This window comes from Eurypyga helias, unplaced genomic scaffold (assembly GCF_000690775.1).
Source record: "Eurypyga helias isolate BGI_N326 unplaced genomic scaffold, ASM69077v1 scaffold10627, whole genome shotgun sequence".
Lineage (NCBI taxonomy): Eukaryota > Metazoa > Chordata > Aves > Eurypygiformes > Eurypygidae > Eurypyga > Eurypyga helias.
Window position 1 is genome coordinate 1 of NW_010259796.1, and position 22,974 is coordinate 22,974.

At 42.5% G+C, this 22,974-nt stretch overlaps 1 protein-coding gene across 1 annotated transcript; it reads right to left on the reverse strand.

Annotated features, from left to right (window-relative positions):
* Nucleotides 1–13,157: 13,157 nt before the first annotated feature.
* Nucleotides 13,158–22,554, reverse strand: LOC104505067 (ephrin type-B receptor 5). The gene is made up of 9 exons (XM_010154769.1): nt 22,434–22,554; nt 19,595–19,650; nt 19,360–19,479; nt 18,728–18,975; nt 17,579–17,794; nt 16,386–16,535; nt 16,046–16,239; nt 14,655–14,810; nt 13,158–13,571 (listed from the first exon to the last, which is right to left on the reverse strand). Exons 1-9 carry the CDS (start codon nt 22,532–22,534, stop codon nt 13,463–13,465), a joined length of 1,350 nt encoding a protein of 449 aa, XP_010153071.1. The 5' UTR covers nt 22,535–22,554; the 3' UTR covers nt 13,158–13,462.
* Between the last annotated feature and the right edge of the window lie 420 nt (nt 22,555–22,974).

Genomic DNA, 22,974 nt, shown 5'->3' on the forward strand with positions numbered 1-22,974 from the left:
CATTCTGTGATTCTATGATTTGACTCTTAAACATTGGTTCTGGTGGGCACAGTACATAACTACCTGTATATGATGTTCGTAGTTTTCAGGGAAGGAGTACTGTGGGGTTCAGGATCCAAAAGTATGGCACAGTTAAGGAAAACATAATCAAATTAGGCAGAGGATGAAAACAGATTTTTTTTTTAATTATTATAAGAGCTCTGTTAGCTAATATGGTAATATCTTCAAATGAAATAAGTGAGACTCGTTGCCTGAGCCAGCGTGGATTCAAGCCTGGGAATAAGGTCAAGGTATGCAGTTTTATGGACAAACTCCCTGACGTTTAGGTGTAGAAGCTGCATTCCAAGGTTATACAACTGGCCTCATAAAGCCTGTGCACATTTTATGCTCAGGCTCTGATTTATACCCAGATGTCAATGGCTTAGCAACATTTGAGACTTTAAATGTCTGTAACAGTTTGAACTAAAACATAGGTGAAATGATGTGTAGTTAATTGAGTTTGCCACATATGTCTTCCCTAAACAGAAATTTGCATTGTTACACTTTTAATTTTTATTAAGTGCTATCTTTATTAAGCCAGTTCAAATACGTATGGACAATACGATGTTATCCCTGCTGAAGACAAGCTAAATTTTTAGAAACAACATTAAGCCAAAAAAGAGTGTGTGCACAAATATTTCAGGGTATAGAAGATACTGTTAGCATAAGCACCTAAATGTCACTGTAAACATCAATGTTGTTCTCAATGATTCAACAGCACAACAGGTCTGCTTACCAGCCTGTCCTAAGTGCCACCTTGATATCCTCGGCGTGTGCTCTGTATCTGAGATCTCTCCTGCTTTTCTGTCATTAAACATTAGCTTTGATATCCGTTTTCCAGGTCAGCTGTATGGAAATCAGCAGTTCTTAACACCTTATTTATACTCATATACTGAGTAATACCTGGAGGTCAGGCAGATATGATTTTCCTCAAGCCCTTCCTTTTTTCCTCTCAGATCTTGGCTGCTGCCTTGTGGGCATGTCATGTCCCTGCAGAAGAACGGCTATCGTACCCTCACTACAAACCCGCCCTGGGATCTTCGAGTAACAACCTTCACTGAGAGTTTCCAGTTTAGTGACGCACCTGAGAGGTAGTGATCGGAGGTGGCCCTTTTTGTGCTGTCATGCTAGACGTTTTCACTTCAGAAAACTCTTTGCATTTTAGTGATTTAAGTTTTAGTGTTAAAAATAAAATAGACTAGATTATTTTTCCAGTCTCAGACCGAATTCGTTACATGTACTTCCAAATATAAATCACCCCAGAACCTAAATCTTAAGCCTTTGTATGAAAACTGATACACAGGATTCCTTTATGGCCGGTTAGCAAATGTAGATAGATTTATTAACGTTAGGATAAAGCTCAATCATCCTATTTTTTTGTATCTCTCTTTGCACTTGTAAATGTATAATGTACATTTTCTTCTGAGAGACATTATTTTTTCAAGCTTGACTTCTGATGATTTATTTTATTTCCTGAAACTCCATGTTCAAATATTTAATTATTATGTGATCGGCCTCCAGTTTCTTTCTTTATCTTCCATCTATTTCAGACTTAATCTTTCATAAAGACATCAAAATCACTTCAACCTCAGAGATTTAGAAGTTTTATTTCTAAAACTCCTAATTGATTGGGCTGTAATGACATTCAGGCCTTCCACCTTATTCTCTGGCTACTTGGAGACAGAAGAACCTCAATAATCTCCTGTGGAAATAGCAACTTTTTGCTGAAATATGGCAAAGGAGACCATGGGCTGGGTGGGTCTAGAGAATATTAGCTAGAGAGGAAAGCCTTTTCTTATGATCTTCTTTGCGTATTCACAGAAAATTGGAGATGATGTGGATGGATCTGTTGTGAAGATTGGGAATTCATTTTCAGGTGGTGCATTAGTTTTGGACTGTATTTGTTTTGCAGAGATTTTACAACATTCTCAGGGACTTAGAGTCAGTTCTGGAGAGAACGTAAAAGCAACCTGAACAGCAGAGCCAGCTGGCTCTTGCCAGCTCTCCAATTTCCCACTCTCACCTTTTATATGTATAGTAACCTACAGTGTTCCTTGGGCCACCTCCCTCCCTTGGGTTTCAGCCAACAGCCTCAAGGTGGTTCATGTGCTCAAGTCTTGATCTGCCCAGTGCATCTGCTATCCTGGCTTTCCGCACCTGGGATAGAAGAATGCTTTGAACATTTCCCTGACCAGAAACTGTCCATAGCAGATTCTGTATGGTGAACAGCTACTGTATGGTGACTCTCTCTTAAGACTTCCATTCCCTTTTTTAGACCTACCATACGCCATTTAGATATATTTTATTTTGAGCAGCTGAACTCCAGTTGAGAACCCAGGAGACGGGAATCTCTCCCCTTGTCCTGGTCCCAAGCAGTGATGAGCTGCTTTCCTAGGGTAGCCTATAAGATTTTGTTTCATTCCATCAAGCAGAGTGGTCACTGTTACCCTCCGTACTGGCGGTGCTGGGAGCGGGCCTGGGGGAAGCTTGCAGAGGCTGGACCCAGAAGGTGTTGGGGTGTCACCCAGGATGTTCTGGCTGGCAGTGCATTTTTTTGCTGGCAGCACGGGTTTTTTTCTCCCTGGGCATCATAGTCTTTGTCCAGAACTGGTGTCCGGTGATTAGCAGAGAGGTAGCGTCCTTTGTCAGGCAGATTGCTCTGGGAAGGGGCAGCTGAAGGGTTTCTTTCCCGCTGCTCTCAGCTTCTGGGCTCAAGGAGGGGGTTTTTCTCCTCGGGGCTTTGGATTTATTTTTGCTTCCTGTCCTTGAACCTGGCTCTGTCCACCCACGGGTGGTAAGATCCTGTATCATTTGTTTTATTTTTCTGTTCTTTTAATTACTTATTAGCACTAGCATTGTTAGTAGCTCCCTAAGTTTCATTTATATAATGAAATAGTTCTTATCTCAACTTTTTACGAGCCTCCCTTGTTTTCCTCTGACACTTCCTCACTGGGAGTTGTGGGGGAGGAGTGGTAGAGCGATTGGTGGTGCTTAATTGCCATGACACCCCTAAATAAGCATTGCACAGAGTGAGATAATGTAGATTTCCAGCCTACCAACTCTTTTGTTTGCCTTTAGTTCATTCTTGACTTTCTCTAGGAATGACAGCTGCCAGGAAGAGATGGTGATTGCTGAAGCTTCATCAATATTCCCGAGGTACCTGCTAACTGAGGAACATTCAAAGATTTTGTAATGAGAAATGTTACCTGCCTTGTGTGAACAAACTTCCTCCTAGTTAGCTCAGACACCTACCTGCTGGTTGAAGCGGAATCCTAAAATTGCGGTTTGTGGGAGAACAGTTTCTTTCTCAGTCTGTTCATATCTTGCATGTCTTCTGCAGCTGTGATCTCAGCCCAGAATGTTTGTGTTGACTCACTGAAGAATGAAAGATATATGGAAGTTATTTGTTTGTCAAACTATTATTCCATACTCCTCCTGAAGGAGAGATCTAGTTTCTGCCATCTACATTGCTGCCGACTCCTAATCATCGAAGACATCATAGTCTGCATGGACAGAGAGAAGCTGTAAAGACTTCAGAGCAGTCTCCTTTTCCATGAAGTGCATGGAAACCTAGGAGAAACATATGAAGGGAATATGCAAGACTTGGTAGAAGGGTTCCTCCTGTCATTTGCTGGGATATTTAAGGACGATCAGGGCCCACTTCCCACAATTGATTTAATATAAATTATGAGCCCTATGACTTCTTTCAATGTGTCACTGACACTAACATCCAAATACACGTACCGAACACCTTTGCTTCCTTGCGCATTGAGACAGTGAAGAAGAGATCCTGGATGGTAGCAGCAGACATTTATATTACCCACCAAACCACTAAGGAACTATTACAACCGTTTTATCTCACCTATGTTTTTAATAAATCAGGTATTGCATTGCTGGTAAAGATGAGTAGCTGACAGCACTGCCATTTTGCAGAGGTAGGCCAGTGGAGACATGTAGTCCTTCTCCTAATTTAATTCTTCAGCCTTGTATAGCTGTGGTGTAATACCTGTTGGCAAGATTCTGTTACCCCAATCTTGCCCTTTCAGCAGGTTTATCAGTAACTTCAGGTTTGACGTCTCATTTTCTTAAGCACAGCCCGCTCCATTAAAAACAGGCAGGGAGGTTTTCACCCTCTCCTTATGAGAAACGTGATGCTGCATGTTGTTAGCACATTTCCTTAGGGTATTACCTTATTTTACTCTAGTTAACAAGCAGATGAAGAAGAAGGAGCTTCTTTCTTCTTTTTTTTTTTGTCAGATAAGGCTGGGTGGGTACATACCGACAGAATTTCACCGGCTCTCTAGTAGTTTAAAAGCTGAATTATAGATCTTCTGGTTATGCAAAATGTCTGATCTTTAGAAGGTAGTTCATTCACATAAATATCTTGACAGTTCTCAAAAATGCCTGTTACCTTGAGAAAACCTCTAACCAGGTCTGTTTTGCTGATGCAGAAAAACTTGTTTCCTATAACCACTCTATTTATTTTAAGACTATGAATGGGTAATTTTTATTGTTCCAGGATTTGAGAATCTCCACTGCTCCAGGACTCAAAGGATAACGATATGCAAGCTATTCAGAAACTTCTTGTTTGTAAAGCCTGTGCTACTCACCAGAGAGGTAGTGCCCCTTCTCATGCTAGCCTTGGCTGAAATACTTTTGAGAACAAAACATCTGGGGTCTGCATGTTTGGATAACAGGCCCAGGGCTGTACCTGTTGCATAGAATAAACTTTCCAGGGGTGAGTGGAGAAAGCTGAATGGTGGGGATTCAGCACTGAGATGGTTAATTTATTATTGTCTCGCTCAGTACAGTGAGGGAGACAGCCCTTCATGTGGCTGCCTTGCATGGCAATGTGGATGCTGCTCAGGCTCTGATGGAGGTAGATGGAGCCTCTGATGGAGCTTGTCAATGAAGTAATAATATCTGAGCTATAATCAGATAAAGATGCTGAGCTGAAAGGACAGTGTCAGGACACCCAAATGTGCCAAAATTGTCCAATAATGGTCCAGGTCCATGTCAGAGATCCACCCAGGAGCACAAACAGCCAGTGAAAACGACCTACTCAAAGGTGTTCTATTTTATTGTCCCCTGACTCAGTTGCTTGACACTCTGGATACTCAGCTTTCATTCCAAGAAGTAAACTGTGTACCTATGCTGACTTTAAAAATATTAGTTTTTTCATTGGAATGTATCCCATTCTCAACCTCTGCAGAAATGTTTCAGTACTGCAAGAAGCAACATGGATTCAGAAAATGGATCAGCAACATGGATCAGTCAGAAACTGATGATTTATTTCCATTTTATGGATGAGGAAACAGCTGTGGAAGAGAATAAACTAGCACTTTGAAATCTGCTTGTGATTTTTAGTGTCCCAGTTCAATGGACAATATGAAGTATCCATGGTCATATTCTGTGGAATAGGTACCCACAATTCCAGGTGAACTCTTTGGCACTTCGAAAACCCAGAACTTTTGAAAATCATGCTCTACTAGGTTGTCCACAACTGTGAACCTGACTGTGAAATCATTAGGTAGCCATAATTTGTTAGTAGTTGAGATCTAAATAATTTTTTTTATACCAAGTCATGCTCAGTTCTCTAGGCTGCAAAATTTGATAATGACACTGAGAATTATGACAGGAGCTATACCAGGATGAGGATTTGTGTTCGTCACCACTTGGACTGCTTAAATGGAGCCTTATAGTCAGTTATCTCGGTCAGTTTCAAACTTAGTGAGCTCTCTTTTAGCAATCTTAACCATTTCTGAGGATAGCTTCCAGCTGGGGAGGAAAATGGTCACATTGACAGGGAGTATAATAGTGATCTTGCAGGTAAATAGAACGTTTACATTTGTAATACTTCCTCAGTTTGCAATTTGTCTGAATACAAATGTAAACAGTGTATACCTCTTAGATTCCAGATATCTTCAGAGTTGGAACAATCAAATACTTTGGACAAAGCATCCTGGGAAGGCCTTTTGACATCATCATGTAAGGTTCCACTCTTCCAGATTTAGAGAGATTTTGTTTCTGGGATGTATGTAACAAGTTTCATTTTATAGACAGGAGGACAGTGTCAAGGAACATTAACAAACGGATTTACTTGATGGGGCAGGGATGTAGGAGAAGGTGTGATTCTAAGCTGTATTTTTGCCTCTTCTTCCTTTGCAGCTTCACATATGCTTGCATGGTCCTGGTAACCATGGCGATGCATCTCATCAGCACAACTGGTGAGGTGGTGCCCATGTCCTTTGTCCTGACGCTAGGATGGTGCCACATCATGTACAAGGCTTCCAGTGCTTGGACCCTTTACCATCATGATCCAGAAGGTAAGTTAAAGAAGTCCTTTGACTGTGAGAGACAAACTAATGAACGTGTCAGGGAGAGATTCAGCACCTAGCAGTTTTAGAATTATTACATACAAAGTATAGGCTAGGATTATAGCTCCGGTCTTTCGGCAGAGTGGTCGCATATTCCAAGATTGCTACCTGTATTCCATTTAAGGAATATTTTCCGTTTCATTAGGAAATTCTAAGGGGAAAAACTGGATGATGGAAGTGTTTATACTGCTCACTGGGTAATGAGAAAGAAGTCACAACCAATTCACTAAAAATGGCAAGGATGGATGAATGTCAGTCTACATAGGAACACTACCTAAATGTGTAGGGATAGGACCAAGAAAACTAAGGTACAGTTGGAGCTGAATTTGGCAAAGGACAGAAAGAATAAATAAGAAGGGCTTCTACAGCTTCTGCATTGGATGAGGCTTGGAGCAACCTGGTCTAGTGGAAGGTGTCCCTGCCCATGGCAGGGGGGGTGGAACCAGATGGTCTTTAAGGTCCCTTGCAACACAAACCAGTTTATGATTCTATGACGGACACGATTAAAAACAACACAAGATTCATTTCAACACAAGAGCCTTTGCATCTCAAAATATGGAAATGAAGTACTCTGAAAATATGGAACATCCTGGGAATAAAGAAAATGGAGATGCTACCCTTTTGCACCCCCTCTGTGACTGCAAGTCTGCCCCTGTGCAGTTCTAGTCACAGTCAGGACATCTTGACAACTGAGCCCTTGGAACTATCATAGGGACATTTTAACCTTGACTTTGAACAGGAGGAAGAGGAAAGGCAGGAAGGAGCCTGCATTGGTATAGAAAGTAAATCCCTTTCCTCTGTGAAAACAACTTTGCCATAGATTTCATATGCAACAGTAATTGTCCGACGGCCTGAAATACCACCAGTCAGTTCATTTCACTGCAGCTCCCCACAATGGGCTGTTAAACCTCATTGTCTTTGGTATGAGATCCAGGCAAAGCTCCCTTTTACATGAAGAGAGGGAATATATTTTCTGGATATACATTTCCATGAGGCTGAAAAGAGGCCATAGGTTTTGAACTAGATCACTCATTTGTCCACTAATCTTGACCACCCAGCGCATGGAAAACAGCCTGCTGTGTTCGTCACACAGCTACATTCATAGATGAATATGTATAACACACATTTTTGTCCTCTGGTGAATAGTTATGGAAGGTGTAGGACACCACAGATTCCTCTCAACATCTTGTGCTCAATTTTTTTCCTGGAGAGAACACCGCTTGTTCAGTCTCAGATGCTGTAGGTGGAGCTGGCAGCCAGCACACATGTAACCAGAGTTGCATTAGGAGTTTGTAGAAACCCCTTAAAAAGCAACAGACTCAAATTCGCTAGGGTAGGACTCACTCTAGTCTGATGTGGGTTTTTTAATCTTCACACACTTTTTGTAGTGCTGTTGATGTTTTGTTTCCTTGTATTTTTATTTTTACTGACTTTTTATATCTTGAAAGAATGCACTGCTATTCTTCAACTGAAAAAAAAAGTAATAATGTTGCTCTAATAAAGACTCTGAACTGTGTTGGCTGTTCTAGTGCAACTATACTGGAGCACCTCCTACCATATTATGGGACTTTTCAGTAACTTTTAAATGTGGCTTCTCAATCTTCAATTGCTGGGTTGACTGTGGGAATCATTAAAACTGTTCGGAAGGATCATGCTGTTCTAACCGTGACAGCTGGAGAAATACAGTAAATTCATTATTACTAGATCACTGTGTGTCAACAGATGGGCACAGATTGGAACAACCAGGGTTATTTCCTCTCTAGACACAAAGAAGGTATCTTTTTATGTAATGCCCTCCTTGGTTTCTTGCTCAACAAGGCCATTTCTATTTCCCTTCCTGCCTGTTGGAGAAGTAGACAAGTGCATAGCTATGTTTTCCTCTCAAGCTCAGCTTCATGTTTTCATACTCCTGCGTACGGATGGATACAGACACAGTCCTGAAGATCTGCCCCTCCTCAGAGCAGATCTTTCCTTAAGCAGGTACTAGTCTGTCTGAAGGACAATGTAATCTCTGTCATTCTGGTCATTCTGGTGCACCTCTGCCAGACTACCTAGTTGATCCTAGTTATTCCTTTTTTAAGGACTGGAGTGACTTGTGGGACTGGTACCCCTTTCTTATCACTCTTGACAAGAACTTGTGAAAGAGCTTCCCCTCCCTTGTTCCAGTTATCTATTTGGGGTTGAGTACTGTGGGTCTGCATTTTCTTCAGAAACAATATTCAACCAGCTGGGCCCATGGATGTAGCTGATTAGGGTGAGAAAAAGAGTGGGTATTTTTCAACTGCAAAGGGTATCAGATTTTTTTTCCTGCTTTTCAATGTCTATAAGGGGTTCAGAAGAGAAAAAAAAAAAAAAAAACCAAAACCAAAAACACATATTCTGGGTGCTTAGGATTTCAGAATATCAGAATATTACATCTTTCCTCAAGAATGGCCTTGTGAGGCCCACAACCTATTTGTTTCCCCTCTCCACTTGCAGATCCAGCAGGATGGATTCTAAGAATCCACATTGTTCCATTCTGTTGCAGTCCCTTAAGAGTTGTGTAGCAGCCAGGACTCACTGCTCCTTGCATCAGCACAAAAGATTAGTACGTTTCCTGCCTGGATCACGGGGCAGACCCAAGAACTGTACATGAGATAGCATAGAATTTAATTTTGAGACCTTTATTCTCAACCTCTTAACCAGGTGACACGTCTTACTGCTTACCACATATTGCGCACTACCTGAAACTTGAGTTCCTGGTGAAGCTGGCATAACAAGTGTGCTGGTTTTAGTCAGGACAGAGTTAATTTTCTTCACAGTGGCTGGTATGAGGCTGTGTTTTGGATGTGCCCTGAGAACAGTACTGATAAGGTGTTTTTTTAGCTGGTGCTAAGGAGTGCTTGCACCAATTCCTGGTTTTTCCCAGCTTTCATACTGCACCTGTGTTCCCAACTTTCTCACTACAAGCAGTGTGTGGCAGGGAGGGAACACAGTTCAGACAGCTAACTCAAACTAACTAAAGGAGTATTCATTCCATAACATGTCACGCTCCGTAGATAAGCTGGGAGTGGGCTGGGGGGCCATAGCTCGTTTGCTCATTAGCTTGTTTGTTGGCTCGTTTGTTCTTGCGTTTGTTAGTGAGTTGGTGGGTCAGTTGGCTTTCTTGGTTGTGCTGTCACTTGTGGGGCTCGCTCAGACTCTGGTGCGACTGTTCCCGTGGGCTTGCGTGGACTCTGCTGCAATCGCTCTTGGGATCTCTGGCTCCGACTATCGCTACTCGGGACCTGGCTGGGTATCAGTTGGCAGGTGGTGAGCAATTGTAGCGTATGTTTTATTTTCTATTATTTTAATTACATGTTATTAGTAGTATTGTTAATAGTATTGGTATCACTATAATATTCACTTATATTCAATTATTAAATAGTTCTTATCTCAATCCATGAGCTTCCTTGTCTTTTCCTCCAATTCTCCTCCTCTGCTGAAAGGGAGGGGCGGGAGGTGAGCGGGTGGCTGTGTGGTACTTTAGTGCTAACCGAGGTTAAACCACGACAGCCCTTTTTGGCACGCAACGTGGGACTTGAAGGGTTGAGGTAAAATGGAATTGTGATAAGTATTTGTTATAGCGACGTGGTGGCTGGACAGAATGTCAACTTCTCTTCCCTCAGAGTGCTCATTAGAACTGTGGGATGTACCGCGCTGTGTGTTCCTTGCTGTGCACATTGTTCCTGTTTTAGCCTGGTTGAAGGGTATTGCTCGGCTGGGCAGTGCGACAGTGATGGTGGGCACAATCCGGTATCTGCATCCAGTATTATCATCACCCCACTGCTTCATGAACTATGGACTCTGGAGACTATGAACAATTATACTTCCCACTTAAAAATTATTCCAATCTTCTCCCGGGCTAAAGGAAAATGTATGAGTATTTTTGAAATTGTTCATGCTCTTGTGGTACCCTATTGCTAGGGATCAGTGTGCTTCTGCATGTTCTGATCTGGTTCAAAGTTAAAGAACTATTTGGAAATGGTGTCCCGTCTGCTACCGGTGTTTGGTGCAAATGCAGGCACCATGTTATCCAAAGCCCTGTGATGAGAAATGTAGCCACCCAAACTCCTGCAGGGGACCAGGCAGCAACCTGACCCCCTGCAGCCACTCCACCCCCCACAGCTCCACCACCCACTGCAACAAGCACTGTAGCCATGCAATCCGGGCACTGCAACTACCCCCCTCCTGTGGCCATTGCACCCCTTGCGGCTAGTCCATCTCCCACGGTAACTCCAACCCCTGCACGGGATACTGCAGCTACTGCACCTCCCGCAACAGGCAAAGCAGCCATGAAAAACTCTGTGTGCCATTGTCAGTGTCAACCGACAACAGTGTCAGTTGCTACAGTACAGAAAAAGAAACGGGCATGAAAACAGGCCTGCCTGGTCAAGGAGGAGGCAGCAGGGCCGTCACAAGAGACGGAGGAGGAGGCAGAACAACAACTAACCACTAGGTCTTTATCCCTGAGTGAGCTACAGGATACCCAGAAACACTTTGGCCATCATGAGGTGAACACATTACACTTGGCTGTTCCACTGCTGGGGTAACAGGGCCGGTAGTATGGATTTAGAGGGCAGAGAAGCCAAGCAGTTGGGGTCACTTGTTGGAGAAGGGGGCATCAACAAAGCAGCTGGAAGAAGAACAGAAAATGTAAGCCTCTGGAGACGACTCCTGACCAGTGTGAAGGAAAAACATCCTTTTAAGAAAAGTGTGCTAGTGTGTTCTATCACCCAGGCAAGTGGATGACGACAGAGAAAGGTATCCAGTGCCTGAGGGAATTAGCTGTCTACAGATGGTTTATTATGACCTGACCAATGTAAGGTTACCAGGTTCTCCACACACAACCCATGTAGTAGAAATTCCTACAGAGTGCACCATCCTCGTATGCCAGTGTGCTTGCAACAGTAACATGGCAAGAGGATGAAGCACCAACAGTGGATGACATGATGTGCCGATTTCAGGAATATGAGGAAAGTCTCTCTTCCCCCATACAGGCCTGTGTCTCAGCTGTGGAGAGACTATCGCATGAGTTTGAGCAATTCAGAGACGAGATGTGACGCTCCCCACCTGCACGAGCCAGTATCTTCACTCTCAGGAGTAAGCGTTCTGCTCAAAGAAGGAAATACAGAAGGTATCCGCCACGGCGTACCCTGTGGTTATACGGAGGTGAGATGGAAAACCTACCTCACTCCTAGAGGAATGAGTATGTGAATTGAAAGGGAAAAAATTGACAAATGGCGATTCTTTCAGGAAAATTGCTGCTCCATCCTCCAGACGGGATAGAAGACTTGGTATTATGAAAAGGAGCAATAGGCTGTTCTTCCAAGACATAAGTGTACAATGCTGTGGTCAGACCTAGAGGGGCCCAGCCTCCAGCCAGGCGGAGGAGAGGGACAACCGTGTTTACTGGGCTGTATGGATTGGGTGGCCTGGCACATCAGAGCCGCAGGAGCACAGAGCTCCAGTGGACACGGGTGCACAGTGCACCCTCAGGCCATCAGACTATAGGGGGGTACAACCCATCAGTATTTCTGGTGTGACTGGGGGCTCCCAACAACTGACTGTGCTGGAGGCTGAGATAAGCCTGACTGGGAAGGAGTGGCAAAAGCACCCCATTGTGACTGGCCAGAGTTAACTGGACAGTTAATTTTCTTCACAGTAGCTGGTATAAGGCTGTGTTTTGGGTTTGCCCTGAGAATAGTACTGATAAGGTGTTTTTTTTAGTTGGTGCTAAGATGCTTGCACCAGTTCAAGGTCTTTCCCAGCTTCTGATACTGTGTTCCCAACTTTCTCACTATAAGCAGTGGTGGCAGGGAGGGGGAACACAGTTCAGACAGCAAAACCAATCTAATCAAAGGAGTATTTCATTCCATAGCATGTCACGCTCTGTATATAAGGTGGGAGTGCGCTGAGGGGCCATAGCTCGTTTGCTTGTTAGCTTGTTTGTTGGCTCATTTGTTCTTGCGTTTGTTAGCAAGTTGGTGGGTCAGCTGGCTTTCTCCATCATGCTGTTGCTCGTGCGGCTCGCTTGGACTCTGCTGCGATTGCTCAGGCTCTGGCTCAGACTCTCACTACTTGGGACCTGGCTGCGTATCGGTTGGCAGGTGGTTGAGGGGCCATAGCTCGTTTGCTTGTTAGCTTGTTTGTTGGCTCATTTGTTCTTGCGTTTGTTAGCAAGTTGGTGGGTCAGCTGGCTTTCTCCATCATGCTGTTGCTCGTGCGGCTCGCTTGGACTCTGCTGCGATTGCTCAGGCTCTGGCTCAGACTCTCACTACTTGGGACCTGGCTGCGTATCGGTTGGCAGGTGGTGAGCAATTGTAGCATATGTTTTATTTTCTATTATTTTAATCACTTGTTATTAGTAGTATTGATAATATTATTGGTATCCCTATAATATTCACTTATATTCAATTACTAAATAGTTCTTATCTCAATCCACAAGCTTCCTTGTCTTTTCCTCTCATTTTCCTCCTCCACTGGAGGAGGTGGGGAGGTGAGCAGGCGGCTGTGTGGTACTTTATTGCTAGCTGAGGTTAAACCATGACACCAAGTGATAGCCTGATGCTTTTGTCTGTCTGATTAATAATCTCTCACACCATGATGGCATTTTTTAAGAAAAAACGTTAATTTTTTGTTGCCTTTATTATGTCTTTGTAGCTTTGCTGGACTCCCAGCCACTGATGGCTTCGTAAAGTCACCTGACACACTCTGTTGGCAAAGAAATGGCAACGGGTGCTTGTGATGTGTCCAAGCTATTATTCCATCTCCTCCCCAAGTTATTATAACTTTCCCTCATGAACCCATTCCCAGTGTATGATGTCAGCCACATTTAAATAGCACCAGTTATTTAGTTCTGTTTTCAAATCATGGCAAGGCTTTGTTTTTGTTCACGGAACAGAACATGTAGTGTGCACTCTCTGGGTGCATGAAGTCTTCAAGTAGCATAGAGATATCTCTGTGAAAATCCCTCTGAATAGCCCCAAGACCCTTCCAGACTTTGAGACTCGTGGAATCAGTAAACATCACACTTCAACTGGTTCAAGCTGATTCAAATGGACTTGCATGAGCTGGATGCTGTCTAAAATCTTTTTCTGGTGACCAACAAGGGTGATGCCAATACGTTGGATATCTCTGCAAGAGAACAGAAGATGAGGAAGGTGTTAAAATGGGCTTCTTGTTCTGAACGGTCCCAGTCCATTTCCCTGTAGATCCAAATCAATGTATATGCATATATGTGTATGTGTATCTTTTTCTGAGAAACTGTTTCTGAGAAACAGTTGACACAGCTTCTGCTTTTGCTTGGCAAATGTGTGTGGGGTTATTTTATTATAACTTGGTAGGTTATGGAGGTTATTATGCAAAAAGCAGTGGAAGTAGGCTATGAAAATGATCAGAGGGCTGGAATACCTCTCTTAAAAGGAAAGCGAAGAGAGTTGGGGTTTTTCAGCCTGGAGAAGAGAAGGCTTCAGGGAGAACTCATTATGGCCTTTCAGTGTATAAAAACGGCTTACAAGAAAGATGGAGAAAGACGTTGTACCAGGGTGTACTTTTTGACAAGGTACAATGGTTTTAAAATGAAAGGGAATAGGTTTAGATTGGATATAAGAAAGGGCGGTGAGCCACTGGAACAGGTTGCCCAGAGAAGTTGTGGATACCTCATCCCTGGAAGTGTTGGGGTTGGATCCCGAGTCAGGTTGGATGGGGCTTTGAGCAACCTGGTCTACTGAAAGATGTCCCTGCCCATGGCAGGGGGGTTGGACTAGATGATCTTTAAAGGTCCCTTCCAACCCAAACCATTCTGTGATACTAAGAATGTTCCTTTTCCTGGCTTCTGATTTCTACGTAACACTTCAACCCTGTAAAAGGTACAGCTAGGTCTATACATCTCACTAAAAGGGGGTACCACCTGTGGCAGCTGTCATGAACATGCTGGTTTAACAGTCTCTCCGCAACACTGACAATATGTTTTATAGTGTATGTGGGTTCAGTATTAGTGCTTATAGAAACAGATTGCAAATGTACAGCGGTATGAAGGGTATCCAGAGACCCCAGTAAGATGTAAGAAACAGCAGTACTTTGCTCTCGCTTCCCTCTCACTTTTCATGTGTATGTATATCCTATACAGCCCTTACTAAATATTTCTCAGGCTGCTTTTACTTTCTCCGTAGAAAAATCAGTGTTTGGTATCTTCTGCCTCTCTGCCCCTCTACTTACTCCAGAGTCATGCGTGATATGACATCAAACGTAATCAGACCAGCCTGGTCAAAATTCTCCTTGTAACGGCCCATCTTTATAGCATCCAACCACTCGTGGGCATTGCTGAGTGAAGGGAAATCTGGAGGACAGTTGCTCAGAAGAGGCTGAGATGGTCTGCAAAAGAGGCGGGTTCTAAAATCGCACGTTGTCAACAACAGCTGACCATACTAGTAAGGACAGGGTAATGAGAGGGAGAGAATGCTCTGAAGAGCACAGAATGGAGCAGAACAATGATATTTGTTCTTCATGCCCTAATTCCTAACGTCCCACCTTGATGCCCTGTTTCTAGACTACCTATGTTCCCTTTTCGGCCTGAAATCAACCCAACAGAAGAAATTGATCCTTCTTTCCCATTTGCAGGAAATGGGAAAATCTTGCAGGCACGTTCTCTTGTTGCCTTAGGTCTTTGCACAGGTCTAATAGGTCTAGACGTATTAGCTGGGCACAGAGTTGCAGTGAGAAGGTTTCTGTGGCACAGAGATCAGAGCTCATGTCTCTTTGCCTTTGCGACTAGCGCTCCCTCCCCTAGATGCACTCCTTAGATCACAAAGTAACCTATGAGACAATGCATGCATTGTTTCAGCTCCAATGCCCATCAGATAAAAGCACAGTGGTAAAAGGCCAAAGAAATGACTGTTTATAGGAGGCATTTGCTCTTTTCCCTGTCATCTGAATCTGTGCAAAAGCTATAAATCTCTTCATGTGCTTCTTCTTAGTAAGCTGGGCACTTTTCCTCTCCCCCAGCTGTGAAGCACACTGTGAAGTATAGCCATGAGGAAAACCCTCCAGGCCAACAGGATGAAACTCCTTCATCAGCCCAACAGCCATCTAATCTTGGTGCCATTTTCCCTCAGAGACTTCTCCTTTGCTGACTTCCTGCCTCTGGTTCCATTAGGGTGCAAAATGCAGTTGGGAAAAGATAGGATCCAAGCTGCAGTTCCAGTTAGTTTTAGCTACAGAATCCCTTTCCCTGTAAGACAAGGCCTCATTTTCCTTCATCACGTCTTGTGACCATACAGTATTGTGTGATCACAGAATATCCTGTGTAGCTGCACCCAGATGTGTCCCTCCCTTCATTCCCTAAGATTGCTCACTCATGTTCATCCTCAGTACACCTCACCAGATTTATCTCCCCTCACATTTAAAACTCCCAAATCCTCATCATCCATGAAATGAATCAGAATATATAATTCTTCTAAACCTCTCCCCCTCTTTTTTATTTCCTTCCTATTTTTTTCTCAGTCTTAAATGAGAGGGTTGGAAAAAATACTATATAGCCTGATTTACTGCTTTCTTTTCTGCCTACCATGAGACAAGCACTGTTATTTTACACTAAATCCTCATCTCACCTGCTGCTCCCAGTGCCAGTGGCTTTGAGGACAGATGGCTTGCGGATCATTTTATCTAGGGCGCTGACTATTTGCTCAAATTTGGGTCTCTGGACCCGCTCCTTCTGCCAGCAGTCAAGCATCAGCAGGTGCAAAACAGTTGGGCAGTCCTGGGGTGGTGGCAGGCGATAGTCCTGGTCAATGGCATTAATTACCTGCCGGAAAAGAACAAAGCTTTATCACAGTTGGGAAAATAAAAGACAAAGAAGCTTCAGTCATTTGGTGGTGTATGACTTTCTTCTATTTGAAATGATACAGGGGAGAGAGGCAGATGTACCTTCTCACCACTTCTAAAACTTACATCCTGATTGGACATGTCCCAGTAAGGCCTCTCCCCATAGGACATCACCTCCCACATGACAATGCCATAGCTCCAGACATCACTGGAGGAGGTGAACTTGCGATACTGGACAGCTTCAGGGGCAGTCCAACGGATGGGGATTTTGCAGCCCTAGAAAGCAGTCAGAGAGCAACCGGATGTTAGTGAGATAAGGACTATTTGTGAAAATGACAGCACTGAACCGATCAGATGCTGGGAGCATGACAGAACTCTGAGCGCGGAGTGCCAGTCCAGTTGATGCTGTCTTGTAGACATTGTTGTTTAAATTCAAAGCTTGAAGTTTTTCACCTTCTTCTATTGACAAATATGGATGAAAAAACATAATCAGGTTCTCTTGCTGCTACAAATCCCATGATGATTTTAACTTTTATAGTTCTTTGCAGCATTTGAGAGGTGACAGATAGTTAAATCATCTTAAAAGTCATAACCATATGGAAATCTAAAGCCCAACAATCCCAACCTGCAACACCAAGGACATATTTGCGTGGTTAGCAGTAACTCCTTCCTCTTTCCATCTTGATCTCTCTGACTGCAGGTATGACCTGCCAGACGAAATATCATTCAGGTGCTGGTTCTTTAAAACAGATACATCTGGAACTTGTTTCACTTTTCAGTGGCTGAATTCTTCTTCACCCCCTGCATACTGTATGGAAGTTTCAACACACCTATTATACTCCCACCCCTTTTGTGCTATGTATAACAGCTGTCAGAGTTTCAAAGCAGCAGGTTCATCTGAAGATTGGTTGTAAGCCCATACTTATGCCAGTTATCTTTTCTGCAGACAAAACCAAGTCTTTCCTCAAAAGGTGGCAGTACAGGACTTAAGTCTCTCCTTCAGTCCTTTATATTTCCTGTAAGAATCTAATGAAAGGGGAAAGATAACACTTACATCAGGTTATGAGGTTTGTCCACTTTACCATCATTCCACAAAGAATGGCACTGAGACACCATTTCACATGGCAGACTGGATCAGATACTCAGTTATTTTTGGATTTGTGATGGTTTGGAACAGATAGCCCACCAGATAGAAGGCTCTACCCCATTGGTCTCTCTGGTCTCAAGATGGACTAAAAAGGGTACACCAAACCAATGTGGAACACAAAAAAATGATAGATGGCAGCACTACAGTAACTCGCTCCGTAGTGGTAACTCACCAGAGCTCCAGTATAGGTGGGATTTGAAGCATCATCCTCCAGAAAACGGGACAAACCGAAGTCTGACACCTTGCACACAAGGTTACTGTTGACTAATATGTTACGTGCTGCCAGGTCACGATGCACGTAGTTCATGTCTGAAAGGTAGCGCATGCCAGCTGCAATCCCCCGTAGCATTCCCACCAGCTGTAACACACTGAACTGTCCCTCCTTCTGCTGCAAGTGAGGAGGCAAATACAGGCTTTTATGACCACAGAACATGAAGCCAACAGGGAAGACTAACAAAGAGCATAGTAACAAGCTTGATTTATGAAGTTAGAGAGCATACATCTTAACTTCAGCCAAAATCTCAAATTCAGGTACAGCAAATAAGAAAGGAGGGTGGTCTTAAGGCAATGAATCTCAAATAAAGTCAGACACTGGTGATCTTCTGAAGACAAATCTCATCCTGCGGTCATACCCTCCTTTAGCATGACATACCTAGTTTCATTAACGAAGCTACTAAGATAGCTAAATAAGTGGGAGCAGACAAATCTGTACTGCTTAAGACCTTTACAACAGGTTCTGTGCAATTCTACACAGTTGGTTCATGTGCTCTTCAAAATGTACCTGCCAAAGCACTAATGGTTGAATTAGCATCTGATTCAGTAAAAGAAGTAGTGAAGCATCTATATTACAAAAATGTCTGTATTTATGTTTCACTACTAGAAAAAACCCCTGGAAAACCTGAGTCCAAAAATAACTACAAGTTTCATTACTTCATTACAACATTGAAACTTGGAAACACTCAGTGGAACAAAGTCTGAAAAACATTAGAAAGGCAAACTTTGGGGCATGCACATAAGGAACTAGAAAGCTGTGTACAAAGACAAACGATACAGTTCTGTTTACCATTAACTATTTGATCTGCAGAAGTATGAAAAGAAGTTTTGTATGATGGGTGAGCTTTTGGAACATTTTCACCATGCTGGATCAAAGCCACTTACTCTGGTAATTTGCTATTATTTCTATTGCACCTGTAGAGGGCAACTGAGGACTTATAGAGACAGGGGTGAAGAGGAAGGACAGGCAAAACTATCAGATCTGAGACTGGCACACAGCAAGAGTTACAGAAGAGGTGACGGTTGTGGGGGACGCTGGTTGTGGTACCCTGAGGAAGGAATCCAGTGATCCATTCTCCATGAACTCTGTCACAATCATGACTGGTCGGCTCTTGGTGACCACACCCTCCAGATGGATGACATTGGGATGCTCAAATTGCCCCATGATGCTGGCCTCACTCAGGAATTCCCGCCGCTGTTCATCTGTGTATCCTGACTTCAGGGTCTTAATAGCTACTGTGTATTCACGCTTCCCTGGATGTTTTAGGCGCCCAAAGCACACCTCTCCGAATTCTCCTGTCAGGAAAGGAAGAAACACACGACAAGTAAGGAAACACAGCAAAGAATTTTAGTCAGATGTCCTACAACAGTCTACTATGGAAGACTCCAACTAGGACTGTTTGGATTAAGGTCAAGTTCTTCATGAAGGCTCTGAACTCAGTCGGGTTGGAGACTACATCTTCAGGATTCAAATGAAGAGCTGAGTCTTCAAAGGGTGTTTTAAACTTAGTTTGGAGCCAGCATCTAAGGATAAATAGGTTAAGATAAATTTTGGTAAAACTAAAGGTTAGCTGTCCAGAGACACTTCATGTACCGCGTTTGGTCCATTTCAGGCCAGTAGTGTGTCAGGTCTCAAAGTGAACAAGAAAACACTTCAAAATCTGCAGATTCTCACACTACCTGATCCAATGACCTCCTCAATCTTGATGAAGGACACATCAATCTCCTTGGCAAATTCTCGAATAGCTTCATTGGGATCTTCATAGGTTGAAGGATCAATGTAGTACTTCACTCCAAGTCCTGCAGTGGAGGAGAAAACCCAGAACATCACCACAATCAAATCCTGAGAGTCATGAGTGTTACCGAGTCCTGAAAAGAGACAGGCCCTTGCCATCTGTTGCTCAAGAACACTTACCTCGTGCACTGATATACTGCTGCAGGCGGTCTGTGTATGGAGTCTCTCGCCTTTTACTGCAGGACATAAAGGAAAGGAAGTCAAAACACAAACAAGAGTTGTAGGATGTTGGGGTAGACTTCTCAATACAAGATTCAGAGAATCCTTGAATTTAGAGATAGAAGATGGGTGCTAAGATCCTGCCCACCTCTTGGTAATCAGTTCATGCCTGTTTTCTCTGTGTTAATTTTTACACGAACATTTGCATCCCCACTTTAGATATCATAAAAAAGATAGGGTCACCAGCACTAGCCTGAAAAAAATTAATTACAGTTTAACATTACTATCTTGGAAGTCTTCTTGCTATTCAGGCTGAATTTGCATTTTAATTTCATTTAATTATTAGAAATTATTCTTTTCAATACTAATCTAAGACATCTCCTGTGATGCATTTTAAGTTTTTCAAAACATTCTAAGCGCCATTTCCTCTAATGCTTAATTTGTATAAATTTCCTCCAAGGATTAATTTATTTTTGCTTTCCTCCTGGTCCCTTAAAAGCATTTACTTTGACTATTCTTTTCATAAGTATGGTACCCACAACAAACCACACAGAGCCGGGTGGATTGAAGTCTGTTCCACACTGTGACTTCTGCACATGCAGATCAAGACAGGTATGATCTTTATTATTGTAATATGTGTTGCATATATGCATCTCATTTCTAGTAAGCATAGGTCCTTCTCAGCAGAAGTGTTTCTCAGATTTCATTCTCCCCTTAAGTGTGTATGATTCAAGCAATTTTCCCCCATGATGTAGTTGTTATTCTTGGTTTGCTCTAAATATATTTTCCATTTTCAAGTCACTTGCTCTGTTCCCAACAGTGTTCATTTTTTTTCCAAAAATGTACAATTCAGGCTAGTCTACAGTCTTTTATATATCATATTAATTAGACCAGATTGTAAATCAAACCCTATGGTATCCTGGAGTATGCCTGCTGTATGCATGGATTTGTGTCAGCTCGTATGCTTTGCTGTTTCAGCACAAGACCTTCTAGCTGCTGATTCAATTAGCACCTTAAGACAAGAGTGTCATGGAACATTATGTTACTTTTCTTTACTAACAGAACTAATTCTGTCATTCTAACAGGAAACTGTGCATTACTCTGACTTGTCGGGTCTATCTCTGTAAATTATGCTAAGATTGCAAAACCACTGGTATTTCTACCTTTGAAATCCGTTCTTCCTGTTGTGGAAAGAGATTGGCTTTACTGGAGGCCTGTACTTAAGAGCTCTAACTTTGCTATTGCATCTGAAAGTCAGGTCTACGTTCATGTTTTTAGAAGTTATCTGACATATTAATGGTTTTCCAGCATTAAAAAAAGCCAACTAGCTACAAAAGATAAGTGTTTCACACTGTATATTGCCTGGACAATTTATACCAACAATTCACAAACACAAAGTTAAAATTACAGCATTTGACTCTACTTATATTCAACCTTCTCAAGAACTGCTCATTTCATGGGGTGTTCCCCTTTTCCTGCATCTTCAAATTTACTTTTCTTACCAAGGACAAATTTGAAATAGAAATTTGGGATCTCCACTTTTTCTGAACCATGGTCTACTAATTGCATGTGATCCTTCAAGTACAAATGAATTATTTTTTAAAATGGTATTTCCTTTTATGTAGATACATTTACAGAAACCCATTAATGTCTCTCCCCAACAAATCTTTGGTAATACTAATTTATTTTGGGTTTGGTTTATTTTTTTTAGAAAAATATATGCTTTATTGAGTTGTGCACATAATATCACATTCTCAGCTATAACAAGAAATTATATTTTTAACAGTTCAAATCTACAAAAGGAGGCAACAATGCAAATACAACAATATTTGATAATTCTGTTCTTCCTTGAAAGAAAAATATTAAAATAGAATATACACAGAAGTAGAAAACAAATGTAGAAAAGGGAAGAGAACAAAAAACTTACTAAAACTAGATGACACTTTCTAAAGTTATGTAGTTTACACATTTTTTTTAGATCAGCAGAAAAAGCTACATAGTCCCTTTTGTGCAGAGACAGAGTAGAGCAAAGATAAAGATACCCATTACTGACAACCTAGGGGATTAAGTTCAAACCTCAGTAAATTCAAGGAGGGGGTAATGACTCTTTCTTTTCTATAAATAACAAAACCTCCATTGTTTTATACCTCTGCACAGCTCTGCCAGCTACCCTTACTTTACTCTCTTTCTTTTTAAAACATCTGTCCTTCTTTTTTGCCATACCAGATTATCTCTACATTGATTTATCTGACCTTTATTCTTCCCAAAATGGGAAGTGCTATGAGCTGTCTTTAACCTATATTTTATGAGTCAGTGTTTCATGGAACCATTGGGGTTGTACAGCTTTTATTCTTCAGCAAAAGAGCTACTGTCTTTTGGTCCTTGGTTAAAGGGTAATTTAGCACCTTCTATACCAATGGATCTAAATACTTATTCCAACAGTTATTCTTCATTACATTATTTTCTTCTCCACCTGCTTGCCTAAAATGCAATTTACAGTTCCTTCTTTACACCGATGCATTTCATTACCTTTTGAGCACCAGCTTTAAATGCTTCTCTTGTGTTCTTATTGCTAGCTAGCCAAGTATCAGCTAAGCATTTGAGCTGTTTACCGAAGAGGAGATTCCTCAGATAGCAGCAATGGGGAAGATCTGTCATTAATTAGAAAATTGCATCTCAAGGCTATCTGGATAAATGTAGATCAGGCTGTTTTCCCTGGGACAGGGTTACATAGCAGAGGTAAGAAGGTTCCACTGTTTGCAGTGCAGGCACTGGCACATGAGCAGTTCAAGGAATTCACCTCTTGAAGATGATAGCAAGGATGGCAATGGCAGCAATTACCAAGAAGGCTAGACCACCAAGCGCTGAGCCCACGATAAGCGGCAGTCGGTCCTGCACCATCTCCGAGCGCTCACCTAGCAAGGAAGACACATGCATACACATACACAAATGAGGACAGGAACTGGTAGAGTTTCCCTCCTACTCAACTAGGTCTCACCCATAATTGCATCTCTACCAGCCCTTTGATTCCCAGGCTAATCCTGACAGTTCAGTAAATGCTTGACTTGGTTACCCTTTTACCCCTTCAGTCACTGTGCTTCTCCAGTGCCTTCCTTCTTACTTCTGAAAAGCCAGTGCTCCTTCCAAATCCACTTTTCCTTCTCCTGGTCCACGGACACCTGACTAGCCACTTCAGTATAGGCTAGCTCTACACCTGGGCTTTGACGCCACTGTCCCCTATTAATTTAGTTTGTAGATGACATACATGAGTATCTTTGATCCAGACCAAAGAGTATCACAAGGTAGTATGTTACACTCTTGTTGTGGTTTAACTCCGGCTA

Excerpts from the sequence above, each read along its gene's own strand:
- LOC104505067 (XM_010154769.1), bottom strand. The coding sequence starts at position 22,534 with ATGGTGCAGGACCGACTGCCGCTTATCGTGGGCTCAGCGCTTGGTGGT. Across the intron at positions 19,651-22,433 it reads CTTGCTATCATCTTCAAGAG|TAAAAGGCGAGAGACTCCAT; the intron begins GTGAATTCCTTG and ends TATGTCCTGCAG. Across the intron at positions 17,795-18,727 it reads CACTGGATTCCTTCCTCAGG|CAGAAGGAGGGACAGTTCAG; the intron begins GTACCACAACCA and ends CCTCACTTGCAG.